Here is a 19,616-nt window from a genome sequence, read left to right as displayed (position 1 = left end):
CTTAGAAATAGCAATCTAAGTACTTATAGAAGTACTTAACTGGATGAAAAACCTCGTTATTTCTAATAAAGACAGTTATTTTTTATTTTTATTTTTTAAACAAAATGCTAGTTAATAATTTACTTATAGAATGCCATTCTATTTGCACTAAGGAAATGGATTCTTTGCTCCTGTGATTTATGTCAGCACGAACATACAAATACATTTCTGAAAAATAAAATAAAATAAAATAAAATAAAGGCTATTATATAGCAAAGAAGTTCCAAGCTGCAGTACCTTCTTCTTCTTGAAAAAATCTGAAACCTACTGGTTTTAAGGAACATACATATTGGGGACTGGGGACTGCACTGCTCAAATCTATTCAGTAACTGTATGGAGAATATACTTACCACTTTAGTGAACAGAATTATAGTCTTTTCTAGACGATCTCTGCATACGTTTTCTGCTCTTATACTTCTACCTGGTAAATCAGATATTTAACAACTATCATTTTTTCAGACTCCCCTTTTCTTTCTGGATAGCTACATCTTAAAAAGTTAATACTGGTGAACAACTTGTTTTATCTGCAGTTCAGGGGTTATAGCAGCCAGAAAAAAATGTTCTATGGCAGAATAAATTCAAAGTCATAAATTGAAGGTAATGAATATTGCAAAAAAAAAAAAATCTTTAACCATTTCTCTCAGCTGCAGTGAAAGTCACTATAACTGGTCTGAGTAAAACAGTTGGGACATCATTACACACCACTCAATCATAAAAGACAGTCAAAATAACGCAAGCAAAATGCTAGCATAGATTAGCAAAATGCTAGCAAGGGCAGACTGAAAAGCTTAAAATGTCCTTATAAGAATACTATGGTATATCCTTATTACATATGTACATATGTACCTTACTAGAAAACCCATCATAAAAAAAAAAAGACTATGGACACTGGAAAACAGTCTGGATTTAAAAAAGAACAATCTGAATTTAGAAAACAAAGAAAGCTTTTATAAGAAAATAGAAAAAACAAAAGACAGCCATACTGACAGCATAAAAGCAAAGAAGATGATGTAACAGAAGTAAATTCTAGTTTCATTATAGTTAGTGGTGTGTGCTTTTGAAAAACAGCTTACTGATAAGGACTACAGGCCAGTCAGTCTCACCTCTGTGCCAGGCAACATCAAGAAGCACATCCTCCTGCAAACCGCGCTAAGGCACATGGAAAATAAGGAGGTGACTGGTGACAGCCACCATGACTTCACTAAGGGCATATCATCCCTGAGAAATCTGGTCTTCTATGATGGAGTTATAGCTGTGGTAGATAGGGGAACAGCAACTGACATCATCTACCTGGTCTTGTGCAAAGCATTAGGCGCTGTCCCACACAATATTCTTGTCTCTAAATTGGAGAGACATGGATTTGACAGATGGACCACTCGGTGGATAAGTCGTAGATGGTTGCACTCAAAGAGTTGCGGTCAATGTCTCACTGTCCAGGTAGAGATTAGTAATGAAAGGTGTTGCTCAGGGGTCAGTATTGGGACTGGCACTAACATCTTTGCCAGTGACGTGGACAGTGGGATTGAGTGCACCCTCACCAAGTTTGCAGATGACACCAAGATGAGGGGTGTGGTCCACATGCTGGAGGGAAGGGATACCATTCAGAGGTACCTGGGCAGGCCTGAGAGGTGGGCCTGTACAAACCTCATGGAATTCAACATGGTCAAGTGCAAGGTCCTACATTTGGGCCAGGGCAATCCTAAGTACAAATACAGGCTGGGTGGACAACGGATTGAGAACAGCCCTGAGAAGGACCTGGGGGGGTTTGGTGGACAAGAAGCTTGACATAAGCTGGCAATCTGCACTTGCAGCCCAGAAAGCCAACCATATCCTGGGCTGCGTCAAAAGAAGCAGGGATAGCAGGGTAAGAGAGGTGATTCTGGCCCTCTGCTCTGCTTTCATGAGACCCCCCCCATAAGCACTCTGGAGCCCCTAGCACAAAGACATGGAGCTCTTGAAGCAAGTCTAGAGGAGGACCATGAGGATGAACTGGAGCACCCCTCCTGTGAGGACAGGCTGAGAGAGTTAGGGTTGTTCAGCTTGAAGAGAAGGCTCCAGGGAGACCTTATAGCAGACTTCCAGTAACTGGAGGGGGCCTACGGGAGAGTTGGGGAGGGACTCTCTGTCAGGGAGTGACTGGAGTGATAGGACAACAAGGAATGGCTCTAAGGTGGTAGGTTTAGATTTGATATTAGGAATAAATTCTTTATTCAGAGGGTGGTGAGGCACTGAGAAAGGTTGCCCAGACAAGCTGTGGTTGCCCCATCCTTGGAAGTGCTCAGTGCCAGGCTGGACGGGGCTTTGGGCAACCTGGTCTGGTGAGAGGTGTCCCTGCCCATGATAGGAGGGTGGAATTCGATGATCTTTAAGGTCCCTTCCAACCCTAACCATTCTGTGATTCTATAGAAACCAAAGTGGAAATAGTAAGCCTCAGCTCATTTCTTATCTTAGGACATCTAAATCCTATGACAACCATAAAACATCAAGACGGGATTGCCTTACAAGTCATTCAGTTTATGCCAGGAGATTACATAGCCAAAAATGAAAGAAGGGGCAGAAAGTGTGTGATTACAGCACAGCAGACAGGGCAAACAGTTGCATGCAGAGAAGCTTGTATTATAGAAGATTGTATTTTAGAAGACAAAAAAAAAAATGTTTTGGCATTGCACAGAATGGAAGTTTCTTTAAGTTTTCATATAAACAAAGTTCAGAGTCCAGATCAGCGCTTCTCACCTAAGTACAAGTTCTGGAGCCAACTACTTTCATTTGTATCAAAAAAGTATTTCTATTCAGTTCAGACATCAAACATTGGAAAAAAAATATTGTTGAATCCTGAGAGAGTGGCCTGACAAACTTCAAATTAAAGAATGGTTTGCAATATGGGTGAATTAAATGAATGAATGGCTTTGCAGGCCTACTGCAAGTGAGCAGGAAAGCAGTCAGTTCAGATGCAATACCAGTGAGCTTTTTTTTTTTTTTTACCTGCTTTAGGTAACTTCCCTGCAAAAGCAGTAACACTTGCCAATTATGCTTATACTTCTGTTGACTGTGTTAACCTGTGGTTGTGGTTGTATGCCTAAGAGTACTATTCTCCATAAAGTACATATAGCTGAATGTGGTAATTATTTCCCATTTTGACAGTTACCAAAATATATAGTAGACTCAAGGAAATATGAAAAACAAAAAGAATATTCAAGATGTGTACTTCTGTAATATCTACATATTTGAATATGCATACTTTGTCACTCCATGGGTTAAGATTTTCTTCTCCCCAAAATAGGCATTGTAACACTGGGTATGATTTTGGTGGGGTTTTACTCTTCAATACAAAAGCAAAAAAAAGTTATTTAAGTCTTTCCTGTGCAGTTTCAGCACCATTTAAAATAACTCTGCATTTATAAAAAAAAAATATTTTGATAGAACTGTATTACTTTTTCATCCAATTTCTAATATTTAAACAACACAAGGAAAGATTAAGATACTTACTACACTCCAGAAACTGTTTTAGCCGTTCAAACACTGCATGTAGAAAACCCTGAAAAATGTAATAACAGTATATGTGTCTATAGATTAAGCTCATTTTGCACTGTATTATGAAAAGAGAGTTGAGCCAAACATACATGTTAACAGCTCAGACATCCCAGGATCACTTTCAATTAAGTAATTAATTTTAATGGACAAGCAATTTCATCATGAAACAAGTAATTAGCTAGCTAGCAGATGATCTTTGTTAGCACCACACAAATAGCACAATACCTCTAATAGAAAGAGGAGTCTGTAAATACAGACTCCTGCTTTATAATCTTTCCTCTTGAACTCAGGATGTAATATGGCAGGTGTAACTGTTCTCTACTTCACAGTTCAGGATGTAGCTATTAGGTACCCAACTTTTTCAGCAAATTGAAGTGTTTTGAGGTGAAGGAGAGGTTTGGATTCCATTTTCTTATTTTTTTTTTTGCCCTAGATGGTCTGCATACCGCAGGCTTTCATCTCATAATCAAAGAAAATCTATCATGGATACATACACCATTACATTCATCATTAAATTAAAAACATCCTTTCAAATGATGGGGGGAAAGAATACACATGAAATCTACCGGCAGAGAGAGAGATGCTATTATCACATGACACAAACTGGATGGGACATTTAAGTTTTTTTTGTTTTTTTTTTCTTTCCCCAAAGACATCTTGCCATTGATGTCATAGTATCTAGGATCTATCTAGGGTCTGATGATCCTTAACTTACAGGAGGGCAACTTTGGTAGAGTATTACTTTAATTTCCTTTACAAAAACAAAAATGTGTCTTTCAGCCATCTTTAAACATTGCTGTAACACCTGAAATAATGACAAGAGTTTTTACAATTAGAAACAGATGTATATTACGTACCATCACCTCTGCACTTCGATGAGGTTCTACAAACCCATGGACTGTTAGTTTACGAAGCACTAGGAAAAAAGAAGTTAGTTGTGTAGATATTTCTCATGTTCAGATTTCAGAACGTGATTAGTTGCTGTGCATTTCTTCCAATTTCCAAATTTAAAAAGATACATAAATTTTGGGCCTTTGGATACCTCTATCATACCTAATGTGATTCCTGAAATAATTTAGAGTTCTGTACATTACGTGAAAACCAATGAAAAGAACACCAAGAATTACTGAATTGTAAAGAATTCTGCAAACGTTGCAAATATGCACTCTGTGGGGGTGGAGGTAAGGGGAGAGGGTGGTCTGTGAATGTAAAGGACCAAGCTAGGATGCATATGTCCTCTTTTTAATTTTCTCAGGTTTGTTACTGCCAGTAACCCCAAGAAGCCATATGCCACAACTTCTGAAATAATTCAGGACTGATATCAACCACATTGCAGGCACCACACAGAAATATTTTAATTCCTCAATGCAGCAAAGTACAGTAAGGATATGTGATCATTCCACCATTAAATACCTGAGCATCAACCTAAAATCTAAACTGACTGATAAAGCTACCTCTTAACTGACCATGAGATGAACTTAAAATTAGCAGCTCAGGTTCTTCAGTTAAGCACCTAAAATAAGACATATGCAAGTCTACACTACAACACACACAAAAATGTGTCTTATCATGCCTTCCACTTTCCCACCTCCAAAACTTAAGACTCCTTACCACACATATATCAGAATGGTGCATGCTGAGGAATAAAGGTACCTTCTTCACCTTCCAAGTGCACCATTTTTTTTCTGCTTTGCTAAAGGCACAGGTAAAAAGAAGCCAAGGCTACTGGCTTTCCCCACAGGCACAAATTTATCAAATAATGTTAGGACTCTTTACCTGTTTACTCTAACTGTTAATCATCAGGTTTGAAGAAACTTATTTCATTATTAAATTATTATTATATTATTATTAAATAATTATTCTGTATTATTACCTTTCAATGACAACAAGGTTCTTTCCAAGGAATTTGTAGCAGCAGCTTCATCCCCTCTACAAGCTTGTTGTAGGAACGTATCTGTATGATGATTCCACAAGGAACACGCAAAGCTATAAATACCAGATGCAAGCTGCAAAAGATCAACAGCGTATTTTATTTCCTGAATGTATTACAATATATTCATAAATTTTAAATGGCAGTTGAGACTATTACTTAATCCATCTTCTTGTATAAGAAGTATAATCCATCTTCTTCTAAGCAACAGTGTTTTGCTCATTCCTTTGGTGTACCAAGTTGTACTGACCTAATGCTGTTTTCCAGAAACATTTCGTGTCTTAATTTGAGTATGCTGTGACAGACTCATCTGCATCCCTGACTACTTGTACTACAACTATCGCTTTACAACTATCTATCTAGGCCTCCTTTCTTACCTGATCTTCACTAACTCTAGCCACAGGTCTACAACAGAGTAGGAAGCTTCAAAAAATTCCAGCTGTTCTCATTGCCTTCTTTCTCACAAGATTTAAACTATTTGTCTTACACCATAGGTAACATCTGAATCAAATTACACTGCGAAAACACGTAGTGGTTACATGCATATATGTAAGCAAAATAGTACTGAACAATGCTTACGCTGAAACTTATAACCATGATATCTGCAAACCCTGGATTCACCTCAAATCATTTAAAATATAGAATGCTTGATGGTTTTCAAAATAGCAATTGCTTTATTAACAATAAGGGGAAGAAAGAGAACCACAAATGTATACCATCCAATAGGAAGACCCACCACATACTTTTAACATCTGGAGTCATTCAAATGGCAATTGTAATTTGCATTACTTTACTTTTACTTTAGGTAATTTGCATTACCTAAAGACCTCATCATGGGGCTAGGCTAATTTAAATTCCTTTAGTCCATAAAGCAGACAAAGTGTGATTGTGGTAGTAGTAAGAGATGTAAGCTGAAGAATAAATATGCAAGATCATCGTAAATGCATAAGAAAGCAAGAAGGGACAGCAGGAAACCAGGGTGGCTGAGCAAGGACCTGCTGGTCAGACTGAGGCACAAGAAGGAAATGCACAGGCAGTGGAAACAGGGACACGTAGCCTGGGGAGAGCATAGGGATGCTGTCTGGGTGTGCTGGGATGGGATCAAGAAAGCCAAGGCATGGATGGAACTGAGCTTGGCAAGGGATGCAAAGAATAACAAGAAGGGATTCTATACAGACATTGGCCAGAAATGAAAGGCCAGGGACAGCATGCCCCCTCTGATAAACGAGAGAGGAGGACTGATGACAATACACATGGAGAAGGCTGAGGTACCCAGAAACTTCTTTACCTCAGCCTTCACTGCCAGTCAAGCTTCCCATATCTCTTGAGTCCCTGAAACACTGGGCAGGGGTTGCGGGAGCAATGTGCCTCCCACTGTAAGTGAAAAGCAGATCTGGTGGCCTTCTATAACAATGTGACTGCATTAGTTGACACGGGAAGATCGACCAATATCTACCTGGACTTCTGTAAGGTCTTTGACATGGTCCCACATGAAATCCTGATCTACAACTTGGAGAGAGATGGATTTGAAAGGTGGACCATTCAGTGGATAAGGAATCAGCTTGATGGGCACAGCCAGAGAGTGGCGGTCAATAGCTCTATGTCCAGGTGGAGGCTGGTGATGAGTGGTGACCCTCAAGGGTCTGTTTTGGGACCAGTGCTGTTTACTATCTTTATCAACATCATAATGACAGTGGGATCAAGTGCACTCTCAGCAAGCTGAGTGGTGAAATTGATACAACAGAAGGAAGAGATACCATCCACAGGAACCTGGACAGGCTGGAGAAGTGGGACCATGTGATCCTGATGAGGTTCAACAAGTCCAAGTGCAAGGTGCACTGGTGACAGCAACGTTGTCCCTGGGCTGGGGCAATTCCAGACAGAAGTACAGACACATACTGAGAGCAGCCCTGCAGAGAAGGACCTGGGGGTTCTGGTGGACAAAAGGCTCAACATGAGCTGGCAACGTGCATTTGCAGCACAGACGGCCAACCGCATCCTGGGCTGCATCAACAGAGGAGTTGCCAGCAGGTGCAGGGAGGGGATTGTGCTCCTCTGCTCTGTTTTTGTGAGGCCCCACTTGGAGTCCTACATCTGGGTCTGAGGTCCCCAGCACAAGGATGTGGAGCTGTTAAAGTGAGTCCAGAGGAGGGCCACAACGATGATCAGAGGCCTGGAGCACCTCCTATGAAGACAGGTTGAGAGAGGTAGGGCTGTTCAGCCTGGAGAAGGCTCCAAGGGAGACCTCATTGCAGCTTTTCATTACTTAAAGGGAGCTTATGAAAAGGATGGAGAGTGACTTTTTCCTCAGGCAAATAATGATAGGACAAGAAGGAACGTTTTTAAACTTAAAGAGGAGAGATTTCGACTATAGATGTTAGGAGAAAATTCTTCTCACTCAGGGGGAGGTGAGGCAGTAGCACAGGTTGCCCAGAGAAGCTCTGGATGCCCCATCCCTGGAGGTGTTCAAAGCCAGTTTGGAGAAGGCCCAAAAAACATAAGAAACTGGAAAAAATAATGTAATTGATGTTTTCACTGATTTGCAGCTATTCACGATATCTTTTCCAATATAGCTATATACCTTGTCCAGATGATCAATACACAAAAGTAATACAAAGAATTAGGATAAGAAACCTTGTCCTCTTGTTTCAACAGATACAAAAGTTATGAAGTGCAGACACTCAAAAGCTGTAAAAATATTTAGCATGGCTCTTATTTATTATGAGAAAGAATAACCTGTCCAAGAGAGATCACCTGCCGCTTAATGTGAATTCCCTTTACCAGGAGACAGAAGAAGCAAACTGCAAAGTTGACCAGTTTTGCTGCTGTTAAAATCATAAAATATGAATACCATAGTGCCAGATGCTCAAAAGATCTCCTTTTTCCACATAACATTAAAAAAAACTCTGCACATATAGAGTTCAGAGCTGTTTATTTCTCTCCACAGTGAAACTGAACACACTAGTATTTTTTAATTTCAAATCAGATGATAGAAGAACTCTAGGTATTGAACTTATCCAAAAGCTAAAAAAAAATAACAAATGTTTAAATGTGAAGACTTAAACTGTGCTTAAAGGTTAGGAAATTTCAATTGTATTTTGGATATGAAATGCCCTCCCCATAAATTCAAAAAAAAAAAAGTTATATGCCTTTTCTTCACACCTGAAGTTCTCTTTCTCCAACAACAGAATATATAAAGAAAGTGCTGTGCTGGAAAAATGGTATTCCACAAGAAAGAAGGTCGCACAAACTAAATGAGCTTGTTGGAAACAAGTGAAATATGATTGAAGGTATCCGAGCTCTTTTTGAATCTTGTGAAATAGCTGAAAAAACAGCACAGGTACCTTTGGACAAGACAACTTTAACAATACTACACCTTATGACCTATTAATTCTGTTCTGCCTCTGTACTGAATTTTGACTATTTATGTAGATGGAGCTTTGAAGTTCAGTTGTTTGTTTGTTTTTTTCCTATCTCCATACACATCAGCAACATTCACAGCTGCTTCTTTTAGGAGAGTGCTTGCTCTTTCTTCATTACTTTCACATAAAGAACTGAATCTAACAAAACCTGTAGTGTACAAGTACTCAGGTCATGTATAATGGTCTAACAGATTACAAAAATTAAATATAAGTATTTCCTATATAGGGATTATATTCATCTGTATCTATATACTTGTATGTCTGAGGGAGGAAGACACACAAAACCCTCACAAAAACATATAATCTCAGTTCTGTCCTATTACAGGAATCAGCCTTCAGTCCCTCAAGCTCCTGCTGACTTCATTTCACCTTGATGACCTCACAATGAGGCAAATTATTTCCACACAGATAAATAAACCTTCAGAAGCATTCTTCAATACCTGTGTGATAAGCTTTTTTTTTTTTAAATCAAGAAATGAACTAAAATTTTGAAATGCAACATTCCTGGAAAAGATCAGTTATCTGTACTGCATCATTGTCTAACTCCAAACTGGACTGGAGATTCAGCTGAAGACAAATCTGTGTTCTAATCAGTGGACTGTTACAATGGAGGTTACGAACTGGATGAGACAAGACTTCACATTTTCATTCACGGAATGAAAATGGAAAAAGTTGATCTAATAAAAGCCCTGTCATCATGAACACACTTCCACTAATAATAAAGGAAAAGATACTGAGGTATGGAAATCTAAAATTTGGCACTGTTTAAACTGTTGAGTTTTGAATCCAGAGCAATCTTCCAAAAACACTGCACGTTATACATAACATCTGCTTTACGGCCTGATAACAAAAGGCTGATTTGCACAGATTGTGCTGCAGATCATCCTTTGCTTCTTACCACAAGTTGTTATAAAAAACCATCCAAGTCATAAACATGAGTCACATTATAAAAATATTTGTCACACACAAAGTTAATAAAAATCTCAAAAACATTTCACAGAGGAATTGACTTTAAAATATTTCGTATTGTACATATAACCACCAAAGTAAGAGTTTTTCTGCTTCAAAAGGCAGACATAGAAGTCAACATACCTGCCATTAATTCAGCACCCACTAAACACAGGGAAGCAGCAATCATATAAGACAAGCTGTTTGCCTATATTATACAATACTGCACCACATTACTTACATCATAGAAAAGCTTCCTATCTGCAGCAAGCCGTTTGGATGCCAGGGTCTTTGTAACATGATAAAAGGTAAGTAATGCTCTATGTTGCCGAAGATCATCTTGGACTTTCACAGATTCTAGAAGAGTGGGTATCAGTTCTGGCCATTGCCTCGGGCAGTCCACCCTGGCAACTTTAGCTATTAGCACAGAGATTTGAGTTGCTATCTGCAAAAAAAGAAAAGATAAATAAATACAGGTACCACAATGTCAAAATCATTTAGAAAACAGACACCGCAAAATTTAAGTCAAATAAAACCTGAATTAAAAATAAGGTAGTACAGATTGACAGAGTTTGTGTTTTTTTCCCCCCTTAAGCTATTTTAAAGTTTGCAGAACACAAATAGAGTGGAAAAACACTGTACTTCAATTTTATGATCAGATTAAATATTATATAAAAAGTTGAGCTCACTAAAGCTCACTAAACTGTTTAAATTTTACATAAAGATCACTCAAGTCATTTGTTCTAGAAATCATGTTAATGAAGAATCAGATACTTGGGAAGCACTTTTTAGTTAATCATCTTTTCTAGCACTTCCTACGAAAAAAAATACAGAATTCTGAATACCAATCACCCTTATTTCTGCTATCCCTGTATGTGATTTTTAACTTTTAGACAGAGACTTTCTTTCCCTCCATCTACTGGCACCTAGTCTACAACCAACAGTCCCAACCAAATAGCTCTCTCCTGCTCCAGATCCTCATAGCACAGGCCAGGGACAACTGCACCCTCCAACTTCAGTTGCTGGCACCAAACACAACAGTTTCACTGTTAACTGGTACCTATCCCTTGCAGCGCACACATGCAAGAGAGTAAGATTACACCAAAAGATATCCAAGAAGGGATTTAACCTGAAAACAGGACAGACTGTAGTGATCAAGCACAGCACTTGTGCAGACATGGGTATTGACCAGCTGTGGTTTACAGGGCTGGCCCCTCCTATACACCTTCCTGCCTATTCCCCACTTCTCCCCCTAAACGTTTCTTAATAAGCTTTCATAGTTTCACATACCCTCATCCCAAATAACCCTAAACCTCATGATGTTGTTCTTTCCCAGTTCTAATCCCTTACTAAGTCCAGGTTGACTCTCTTCAGAGCCATGCCTGGAGTTCCTTAATTGTCCACCAGTCAGTGGCTGCAGACTCTTGGTGTGTGGCATTGCCTGTCAGCCCTCATCTATCAGGCTGTCTGTTTTCTCTCTCACACTGAAAAGGCCATTCATCAGATAACCCTAATGAAGCCGTTGTTCCCACCCTTACAACAACCACTGCACTAGAAGTTACCTTCTGATGTTATCAAACATAATTCCAGCAACTTAAGGGCATAAGAGGTAATAACCATGCCCTTTACTGCTTCCTTAGGTGTTAAACATGAAGTCTGAACACCTCCACAAAAATCTCTACAATATTCATTGCTGCCTGCTTGCTAAGAGAGCTTTCTTCAGAAAGCTGATGTCAAAGTTTGCAAAGAAAACGCAGGAGATTTATTTACTCTTAGATCAAGTGATGTTGATTGGCAGGAGGGAACAAATAAACTCTTTTCCAGGTAAGACACAAGGAACCTGATGCTAACACTTAGCATCAGGGATGCTAAGAGTACTTTTGTCTTGAGGTATTGGCTATTTAAGTAGAAAAAAATCTGACATCACACTTCAAGGAGCATTTTATTTCACTGTGCCCTCCATATGTTAATATCATCAGAGGGCATGGAAATTGTGCTCCCAACATACGTTCTATTTTTTTTCTTCCCCTCCCCTGAAGTCAGAGGAAGTCATCACAATTCCATGTCTAATTCCTATATGTTGAGGTACTTTTTTTTTGTTTTCATTTTTATACATAAAACAGTTATATTTTTCCTACCCTTAATGATGCAGAAAGCACAAGGAACTGTTATGAAGTATCTGTGACTAAAAAAATGGCACTCTCGAAGAACACAAGATACCAAATTTCAGGCTTATCAGAGAAGGGACTAAATGAACATTGCCTCTGAAAGGAAACACAAAGATACCTATAGCACAGTTTGGTTGATAGGAAAGTAAGGGAAATGGACTGAAATACCTTTCTGCAACTGCCAACTATGCGTGCCCCAAGAACCTTAACATCAAAGCATATTAGCAAACAATGTGCAGAATACATAACACGAAATTCTGCGTGGCTTATCTGTGGTTCATGAATCACACTGCATGCTTTGAATAAGCATCAATAAAGTCTATAAATACACTTCCAATATCACAACAACTGCCTGGGCAAACACTTAGGAACACAGTGCTGGCATAAAATAAACCCCTCCACATCTTAAAAGACTGAATCCTGACAGTGTCATACAGACACAGATAAATACATAAATTCACATTCTTATAAATAATAATAAATGTCAGTTTAAAAGGTTTAAAATAGTCACTTTAAAATGAAATATATGCTAAACTCTGCACTACCTAGTAATACCATAAGTGATGCACACATTATGGTCCAGCATGGAACACTTCATAGTTTCTTTTGGTTGAAAAAGAAACAAGTAATATTTGGTCATACTTTTACATTAAAATCGTACTTATATGAAAAATTTATCGATTTCTATGCCTACCGGCATTTAAAAAAACTATTTGAAATAAAAACTAAATTCTACTCAAACTTATCACTGCACAAATGAGTTCTACAAAGCACAAATTACTCTGATATATTGCTGTTATCCTATGAATAGCAGTAATCCCATGAAGGAATTCAAGAGTTCAGTTTTCAACTTCTATCTGCAGAATGAAAGCTTGTTTCCTGTTTAAGTTTTACCTTTTGCAAATCACATCTATGTTTTGTCTTCCAAGTTCTTTGAGACCTAACTTAAAATATTAGCTAATAACTTCATTTCAGAATCTCAATCTATGAGCAAGAACACTATAGCAGAAGGAAGACTGATTCATCTATGCATATTTTGAACCCCTAGCATTAGCTCTACACTCAATTTAACAATAAACCCTTATTCTAATCAAAACAGTAGCTTATTAGTCACTTTAAATTATGTAAGGCAAGACAACATCATACTGAATCTTTATCATGCTTATTTAAATTAATTAATGCTGTGATTGGACACATGACAGCAATACTGCTTAGGCACATTTATGCAGCAGCTTTTTCAACAGCTCATTCCTGCTACACCAACGCCACCACACTTCCGTGTATGGCTATAATAGGAGCCAGATCAAACTGAGAGAACAGATACATCTGAAAAAAGTAAGTCACAAAGGAGCAGGAGTAGGGAGAGGATTATTTTTGAGCTACACCCATTCCCTGAATCATTTCACCAAGCAGCTGCATAAACATTAAGGGGCAACATGAGCTGTCACTGCAACAAAAACAAAAAAAACAAAACAAGAAAGAGATCACACTGAATTATGATACATAGAAAAACATTCTGAGAGGCAACACATAAATCGCAACTTGTCAACTTCCTTATTATTCTTGTACACTTTGTAAATAAAGAAACCAAATTATACACCAATACAAGCATTTGCTAGGACAGTAATAATTAGCCATTCATCACTAACCTGGTTCACTGGCTCATTAAAGTTGGCAATAAGTCCAGCACGCAACGTAGTTTTTTCCTCTTCAGAAAGAGCACTGTCAGGATACAATTATTAGAATATCATTTCATTTTCAACAAAATCCAACTACTAATTCATATTCAGAATTATTTTGTCATTATTAATGGACACAGAAACTGATCTTATTTCAGTCAAATTCAGTTGCACAAATGCTAAAAATTAGTTTTACACACCATGTTCTTGAAACTCATGTTATTTCAGCTTGATAGACTATCAAGAGCATATCCACTGTAATTCTGCTATCTCAAGGTATTTGAAAAGAGAGAGAACAGTGAAACAACCACGTCTTTATGAAGCCCTTTGAAATCAGGTTTTATTGTGATCTCTGCAAACCCAAGAGGCAAAAGACAAAGTTCACATATACAGTAGGGTACACAGCTATATCAAGGAAAAGAGCTATATAAACTGGTTGTTATTAAGGAGTTATTATACAGTTATTACTATGACAATTATAACTGAAGCATGACTTGGCCCACATATGCTAGTGGATCACAACAAAAAGGTGCTAAGAATAAGGCAATCAAATACAAAAGCAATAATCCTCTTCAACTTACTGAACTAAGAAACTACTAAAGGAAGAAAATTACATTGCTTACAGAGGGTGGACAAGTAATGAGAGAGGAACGCAGAGACACTGTCTAAGAAGCCAGGGGTCAGGTTAGGACAGCTTAAGCCCAGGTAGAATTGAATATGGCCAGGAATGTCAAGATCAACAAGAACTTCAACAAGTACATCCCTGATAAATGGAAGATTAAGGAAAACTTCCTCAAGAAGGAAATCGAAGACCTGGTTACACATGAAATGCAGAAGGCTGAGGTACTCCATGACTTTTTTTTGCCTCAATCTGCACCAGGAAGTGCTCTAGGCACGCCACCCAAGTTGCAGAAGGCAAAGGAAGGGGCAGGGAGAATGAGGAGCACAAGTCCATGGCACCTGATGAGATGTAACCAACAGACCTAAAGGAACTGTTGGATGAAGTTTCTAAGCCACTCTCAATCATGTTTAACAAGTCATGGCAGTTAAAGCTTTGGTAGATAGGGGAAGAGCAACTGACATGCTCTGCCTGGACTTGTGCAAAGCATTTGACACTGTCCCACACAACATCCTTGTCTCCAAATTGGATTTGGCAAAGGGACCACTCCAATAAGGAATTGGTGTGCTGGATTCGAAAAGTTGTAGTGAATGGTTCACTGTCCAGGTGGAGACAACTGAAGTGATAAGTGGTGTTCCTCAGGGGTCAGTATTGGGAGTGGTTTTATTTAACATCTTTGTCAGGAACATTGACTTGATTGGCATTGAGTGCACCCTCACCAAGTTTGACAACGGCACCAAGCTGTGTGGTGCAGTTGATCTGATGGCGGAAACAGATGCCATACCAAGGAACCTTGACAGGTTTGAGAAGTGGGCCTTGTGCAGTTTAACAACACCGAGTACAAAGTCTTGCACCTGGAGGACTACAGGCTCATTAATCTCACCACCGTGCCACGCAATATTAGGAAGCACATCCTCCTACAAACTATGCCAAGGCACTTCGCAAATAAGGAGCTGATTGCAAAGGAGGTGACCCTCCTCAAAAGCATGCTAAGGCTTGAGAGCTGGGCCCATATGATCTTCATGCAAGTTCAAGGCTTGCCTGCAGCAACATCACGCAACAACAAGGCCAAGTGCAAAATCCTACAATTCTGTCACGGCAATCATAAGCATGGGCTAAACAGAGAATAGATTGAGAGCAGCCCTCAGGGAAACGACCTGGGGGTTTTCATTAAAGAGAAGCTAAACATGAGCTGACAATGTGTGCTTACAGCCCAGGACAAAGTTGGCTTTCTGGGCTGCATAAAAACTGTGGCTAGCAGGATAAGGGAGGTGATTCTCCCCCTCTGCTCTGCTCTTGTGAGACCCCATCTGGAGCGCTGTATTCAACTCAGGGGCCCCAAACATGAGGACTTGGAGCTGTTGGGGCAAGTCCAGAGGAAGGCCACAAAGATGATCAAAGGGCTGGAGTACCAGTCCTGTAAGGACATGCTGAAGGAGTTGGGGCTGTTCAGCCTGGAGAAGAGAAGCCTCCAGGGACACCTTGCAGCAGCCTGCCAGTACCTAAAGGGGGCCTACAGGAAAGTTGAAGATGTACTTTTTACAAGGGCGTGTAGTGATAGAGCAAGCAGGAACAGCTCTAAACTTGAATAGGGTAGATTTATATCATATATTGGGAAGAAATTCTTTGTACTGTGAGCACAGTGAAGTGCTGGCACAAGTTGCCCAGAGAATCTGTGGGTGCCCCATCCCTGAAAGGGCTCAAGGCCAGACTGGATGGGGTCCTGGGCAATCCGATCTGGTGGAAGGTGTCCCTGCCCATGGCAGGGGTGTTGGAACTAGATGGTCTTTAAGGTCCCTTCTAACCCAAACCATTCTGTGATTCTACGATTCTACAAAATGCAAGGAAAAGAAGTAAGGACAAACTGTAAGCCATAAAGGTCAATTTTCACTCAAGTAAAGCTTTAAATTATCTTTATGCTTCTTTATGAGTTCAGGTTACAAAATATTGTATCACTCCCCTACTGCTCCAGACTTCTTATGAGCCACATAACTCCTTTTGATTTCTGGACAGGAAAAAATGCTTTCCAAAATTCCTTGGTGGTATTTGATTATATAACGAGGAAAAAGAAATGCTCTTTTATTTACTGATGATACCCAGAAATCTGTTTCTTGCATACATCAGTCAAAATTATTTAGGAATTTTTTTACTTCATATCGCTATGATTTAGATGCATGCATTCAATTATCACATCTCAAACGAAGTCTAGTAGCTAGAAACAGAGATTAAACACACCGACAATACCACTTCCTGTTGTCTGAAATCAGTTGCCAGTCTGTGATACTAACCCACACTTTCTACATACTAACTGCATAATAAGCCTTATTTTCAGAAATAATTTGAAAGAAAAAAAAAAAGGACTCATAAGGATGAACTCCTCAAATACAAAAGCTTATGACAAGCAAAGTCATCAAATAGTAAGTACAAGAATTTAAGAAACTAATTAGGATTCAAGTAGTATAGTGCATTTTTATGTGATTTATATAAGTCAAGTAGTCTCTAGCCGCTACAGGAGGATAGAAGAATTTACCATATAGCTAATCCAACAGTGACATCTGCTGGACACTGAAGCCCCAGCTACATATTCACCTACTGCAGTGTTAGTTGAGACGTTAACAGTTGAAAACCGTATCTTTATCCTCCTTTATTATATTGCAAGAAAAACCCACAACTCCATAATGAAGTTGTAGGCAAACCAGAAATTAGGAAGAATGCATGTTATTCAAAAAATTGTTTCTCCTCAGCGCTGAATCACAAACAAAAAATTAAGATCTTTGGCAGAACAATTTTAAACTCTATGTTGTACACTTCCACAGTTTGCAGTTTCAAAGTTTTTGATCTTCTTCCAACTAGTTCATAAACCGGAAATATGAATCTGAAGATACTTATTAGTGTTAAAACAAAAATATTACGCAAGTTGCTGCCAAAGTAATCAAATCAAAGAATTAAGTCCACAAAAGACAGAAATAGAAATTCTCTGTGAAATCAGAAGTATTTCCAGGAAAATGAAATCCTAATACCGTTCAGATTAAAGAAGTCTTTTCTAAAGAAGCTAAAAGTGTGCAAAATTGTAAGATAAGGAAGCTGGTAACACTTCCAGAAGACAGACCAAATTGTGCCTGAAAACAGGCCATTACAATACTAGACTCTCTCCTGTAGCAACCTGCAGAGACTGCCTGAGAAGAACAGGAGAAAGAATGCCCATCTCTAATGCCCATCTCTAAATATACTCACCCAAAAATGCTGATTTTCGTCTAAGGCAGGTAAAGAATGAGTAGCATGAGTAGGATAGATAGCAGTGGTGCATGTGTGCAAAAAGCAAAATATTTCAGAAGGTTCAATTTCTTTTAAAAAAATAGTTTGTATTCACCCTTCCGTAACTATGTATTTTATTATAATGAAACACTCAACCACTGTACTCTCCAAAGAATTCATGATCTCAACTTGTTATATATTTTCCTGCCTTGTAGTAGTAGCAGTTGTGAAACCACAAACGCACAGAAGTAGGGTAAAATTAGTCCTGCTAGATTGAGAGAAAACTAACTTCAACACACTTGTACAACAGAGGCATTTAATTCGTTGTGAAAGTTTTTACAGATTCAAGATTTCCCACAAGTATACAAATATTCTAGACTAGCAGTCTTAAAAGAATCCTTCTTTAGCTGTTTTACTAAAGCTACATGAAGAGGTGATTTATCCACAAGAACTCTTTTAGTTCTGACAGTTCTTCAATCTATGCACCATCAAATTTGGCAAACTGCAGCAGTGTCAATAGTACAATGTTTTCAACCAAACAGCCGAGGAAGATCAGAGCAAGCTTGAACATACTACCATGTATGGACAAGTGAGAGCTGCTGCTATGAGAGATGAGCTGAAAGATGAGAATTATGCAAGGACACAAAAAAAAAAAAAGCAACCTGTTGAATGTAACTTCCAAAAATCACAGTATCCAAAACACAACTGCATCAAAGAACAATTGACTGAGAAATTGCCACCAAGAACAGTATTTCTCAAAATGATTTCAACATATTCAACAAAAAGAAAACTGATCTGTGTGAGCACAAAATACTGGCAACATGTCCCATACAAGAAACTGAGAAAGACAATTAGAATAGAGTTAGAAATGGGCAGTGTGAAAATCTAACGTGGATTTACTCCATTCAATCTTTAATAGTAACTAATGATTTTTTTTTAATTAAATTTGCAACAGTAAAAGTATATTGAAAGATTGTTACTCATTTTCTACCTCAAACAAAAAGATTGCAGTCATTACTTCTGCAGGAAATTAATCATTGGCTTCTAGGCCAGTGCTACTAATATCTATCTTAAAAAAGGTAACACATTGGAACAATGTATTTTAACTGTTTTGACTAATACTTGTTAAGTAAGCAGCAGTAACGTAAACAGCATTATCGTGTAACTTTAACCATGCCAAAGACAGTATTTTCCTCTCGAAAAAGAGAATCTGCTTGCATATGTTTTTCAATCATATACTACTTCACCTATACAAAAATTCCAGTGCTTCATGTAATAATAGAATACCACATTATTTGAAGTGTCCCGTAGGTAAAGAATTTCACCACTTTACCCTCATACTGCCACATAAGCTTGGTGGATCTTCAAAAAAGCTTACAGTGCAAAGCAAATTACACTAAACTACCTCACACAACATAATGGAAATCATGCCATACTTTGAGTTTTAGTTTTTCTTCTTACTTTACAGTTATATTCCATAAAAACTAGACCTGAAAGTCCTGTTTACACCCTACACAACCTGACACTGATGTTCCACCTATTGATATCATTAGCACCTAAAAGCCAGACTTAACACTTCCAGGTCTGTCATAGCTCCCGAAAAAATAAAGAAAATTGAAACCCTTTTAAAATTATATCTACCTTTAAAGGAAAAAGAAAATAACCCCACGGAGAGCAGTGACAAGTATATAGCTCTATAGTTACCACAGATTATAATGCCACTCCAAACTTTTAAGTAAATGCTCAAGAATACTGGCTAGATTTTTAGTTTCTTTGGAGAATTTTTTATCATGCATTATCAGAACAAGAAAAAAGAGGACCAGAACTTTCTATCATGACAGCTACTGCCTCTTTCTCACATAAAAGAGAACAAGGGGAAATGGGATCAAACTAAAAAAGGGTAGATTTAGATTAGACATCGGGAAAAAGTTCTTTACTCAGAGCGTGGTGAGGCACTGGAACAGGTTGCCCAGAGGAGCTGGGGATGCCCTATCCCTGAAAGTGTTCAAGGCCAGGCTGGATGGG

General features: G+C 38.6%; 1 protein-coding gene across 5 annotated transcripts in view; it reads right to left on the bottom strand.

Annotated features, from left to right (window-relative positions):
• Positions 1-19,616, bottom strand: part of IPO11 (importin 11) — a 93,229-nt gene that overhangs the window by 60,764 nt on the left and 12,849 nt on the right. For all 5 annotated transcript variants that reach the window (XM_068667684.1, XM_068667687.1, XM_068667683.1 and 2 more), the window contains exons 6-11: positions 13,688-13,760; positions 10,112-10,315; positions 5,444-5,576; positions 4,428-4,486; positions 3,526-3,574; positions 390-460 (exon numbers count right to left, since the gene is read on the bottom strand). In XM_068667684.1, coding sequence (XP_068523785.1) covers positions 390-460; positions 3,526-3,574; positions 4,428-4,486; positions 5,444-5,576; positions 10,112-10,315; positions 13,688-13,760 — 589 coding nt within the window. The remainder of the gene's footprint in view (positions 1-389; positions 461-3,525; positions 3,575-4,427; positions 4,487-5,443; positions 5,577-10,111; positions 10,316-13,687; positions 13,761-19,616) is intronic.

The sequence above is a fragment of the Anas acuta genome, chromosome Z, assembly GCF_963932015.1.
Source record: "Anas acuta chromosome Z, bAnaAcu1.1, whole genome shotgun sequence".
NCBI classification, from domain to species: Eukaryota; Metazoa; Chordata; class Aves; order Anseriformes; family Anatidae; genus Anas; species Anas acuta.
The sequence above is the reverse complement of the archived record's forward strand: the minus strand, read 5'-3'. Positions and strand labels throughout refer to the sequence as shown.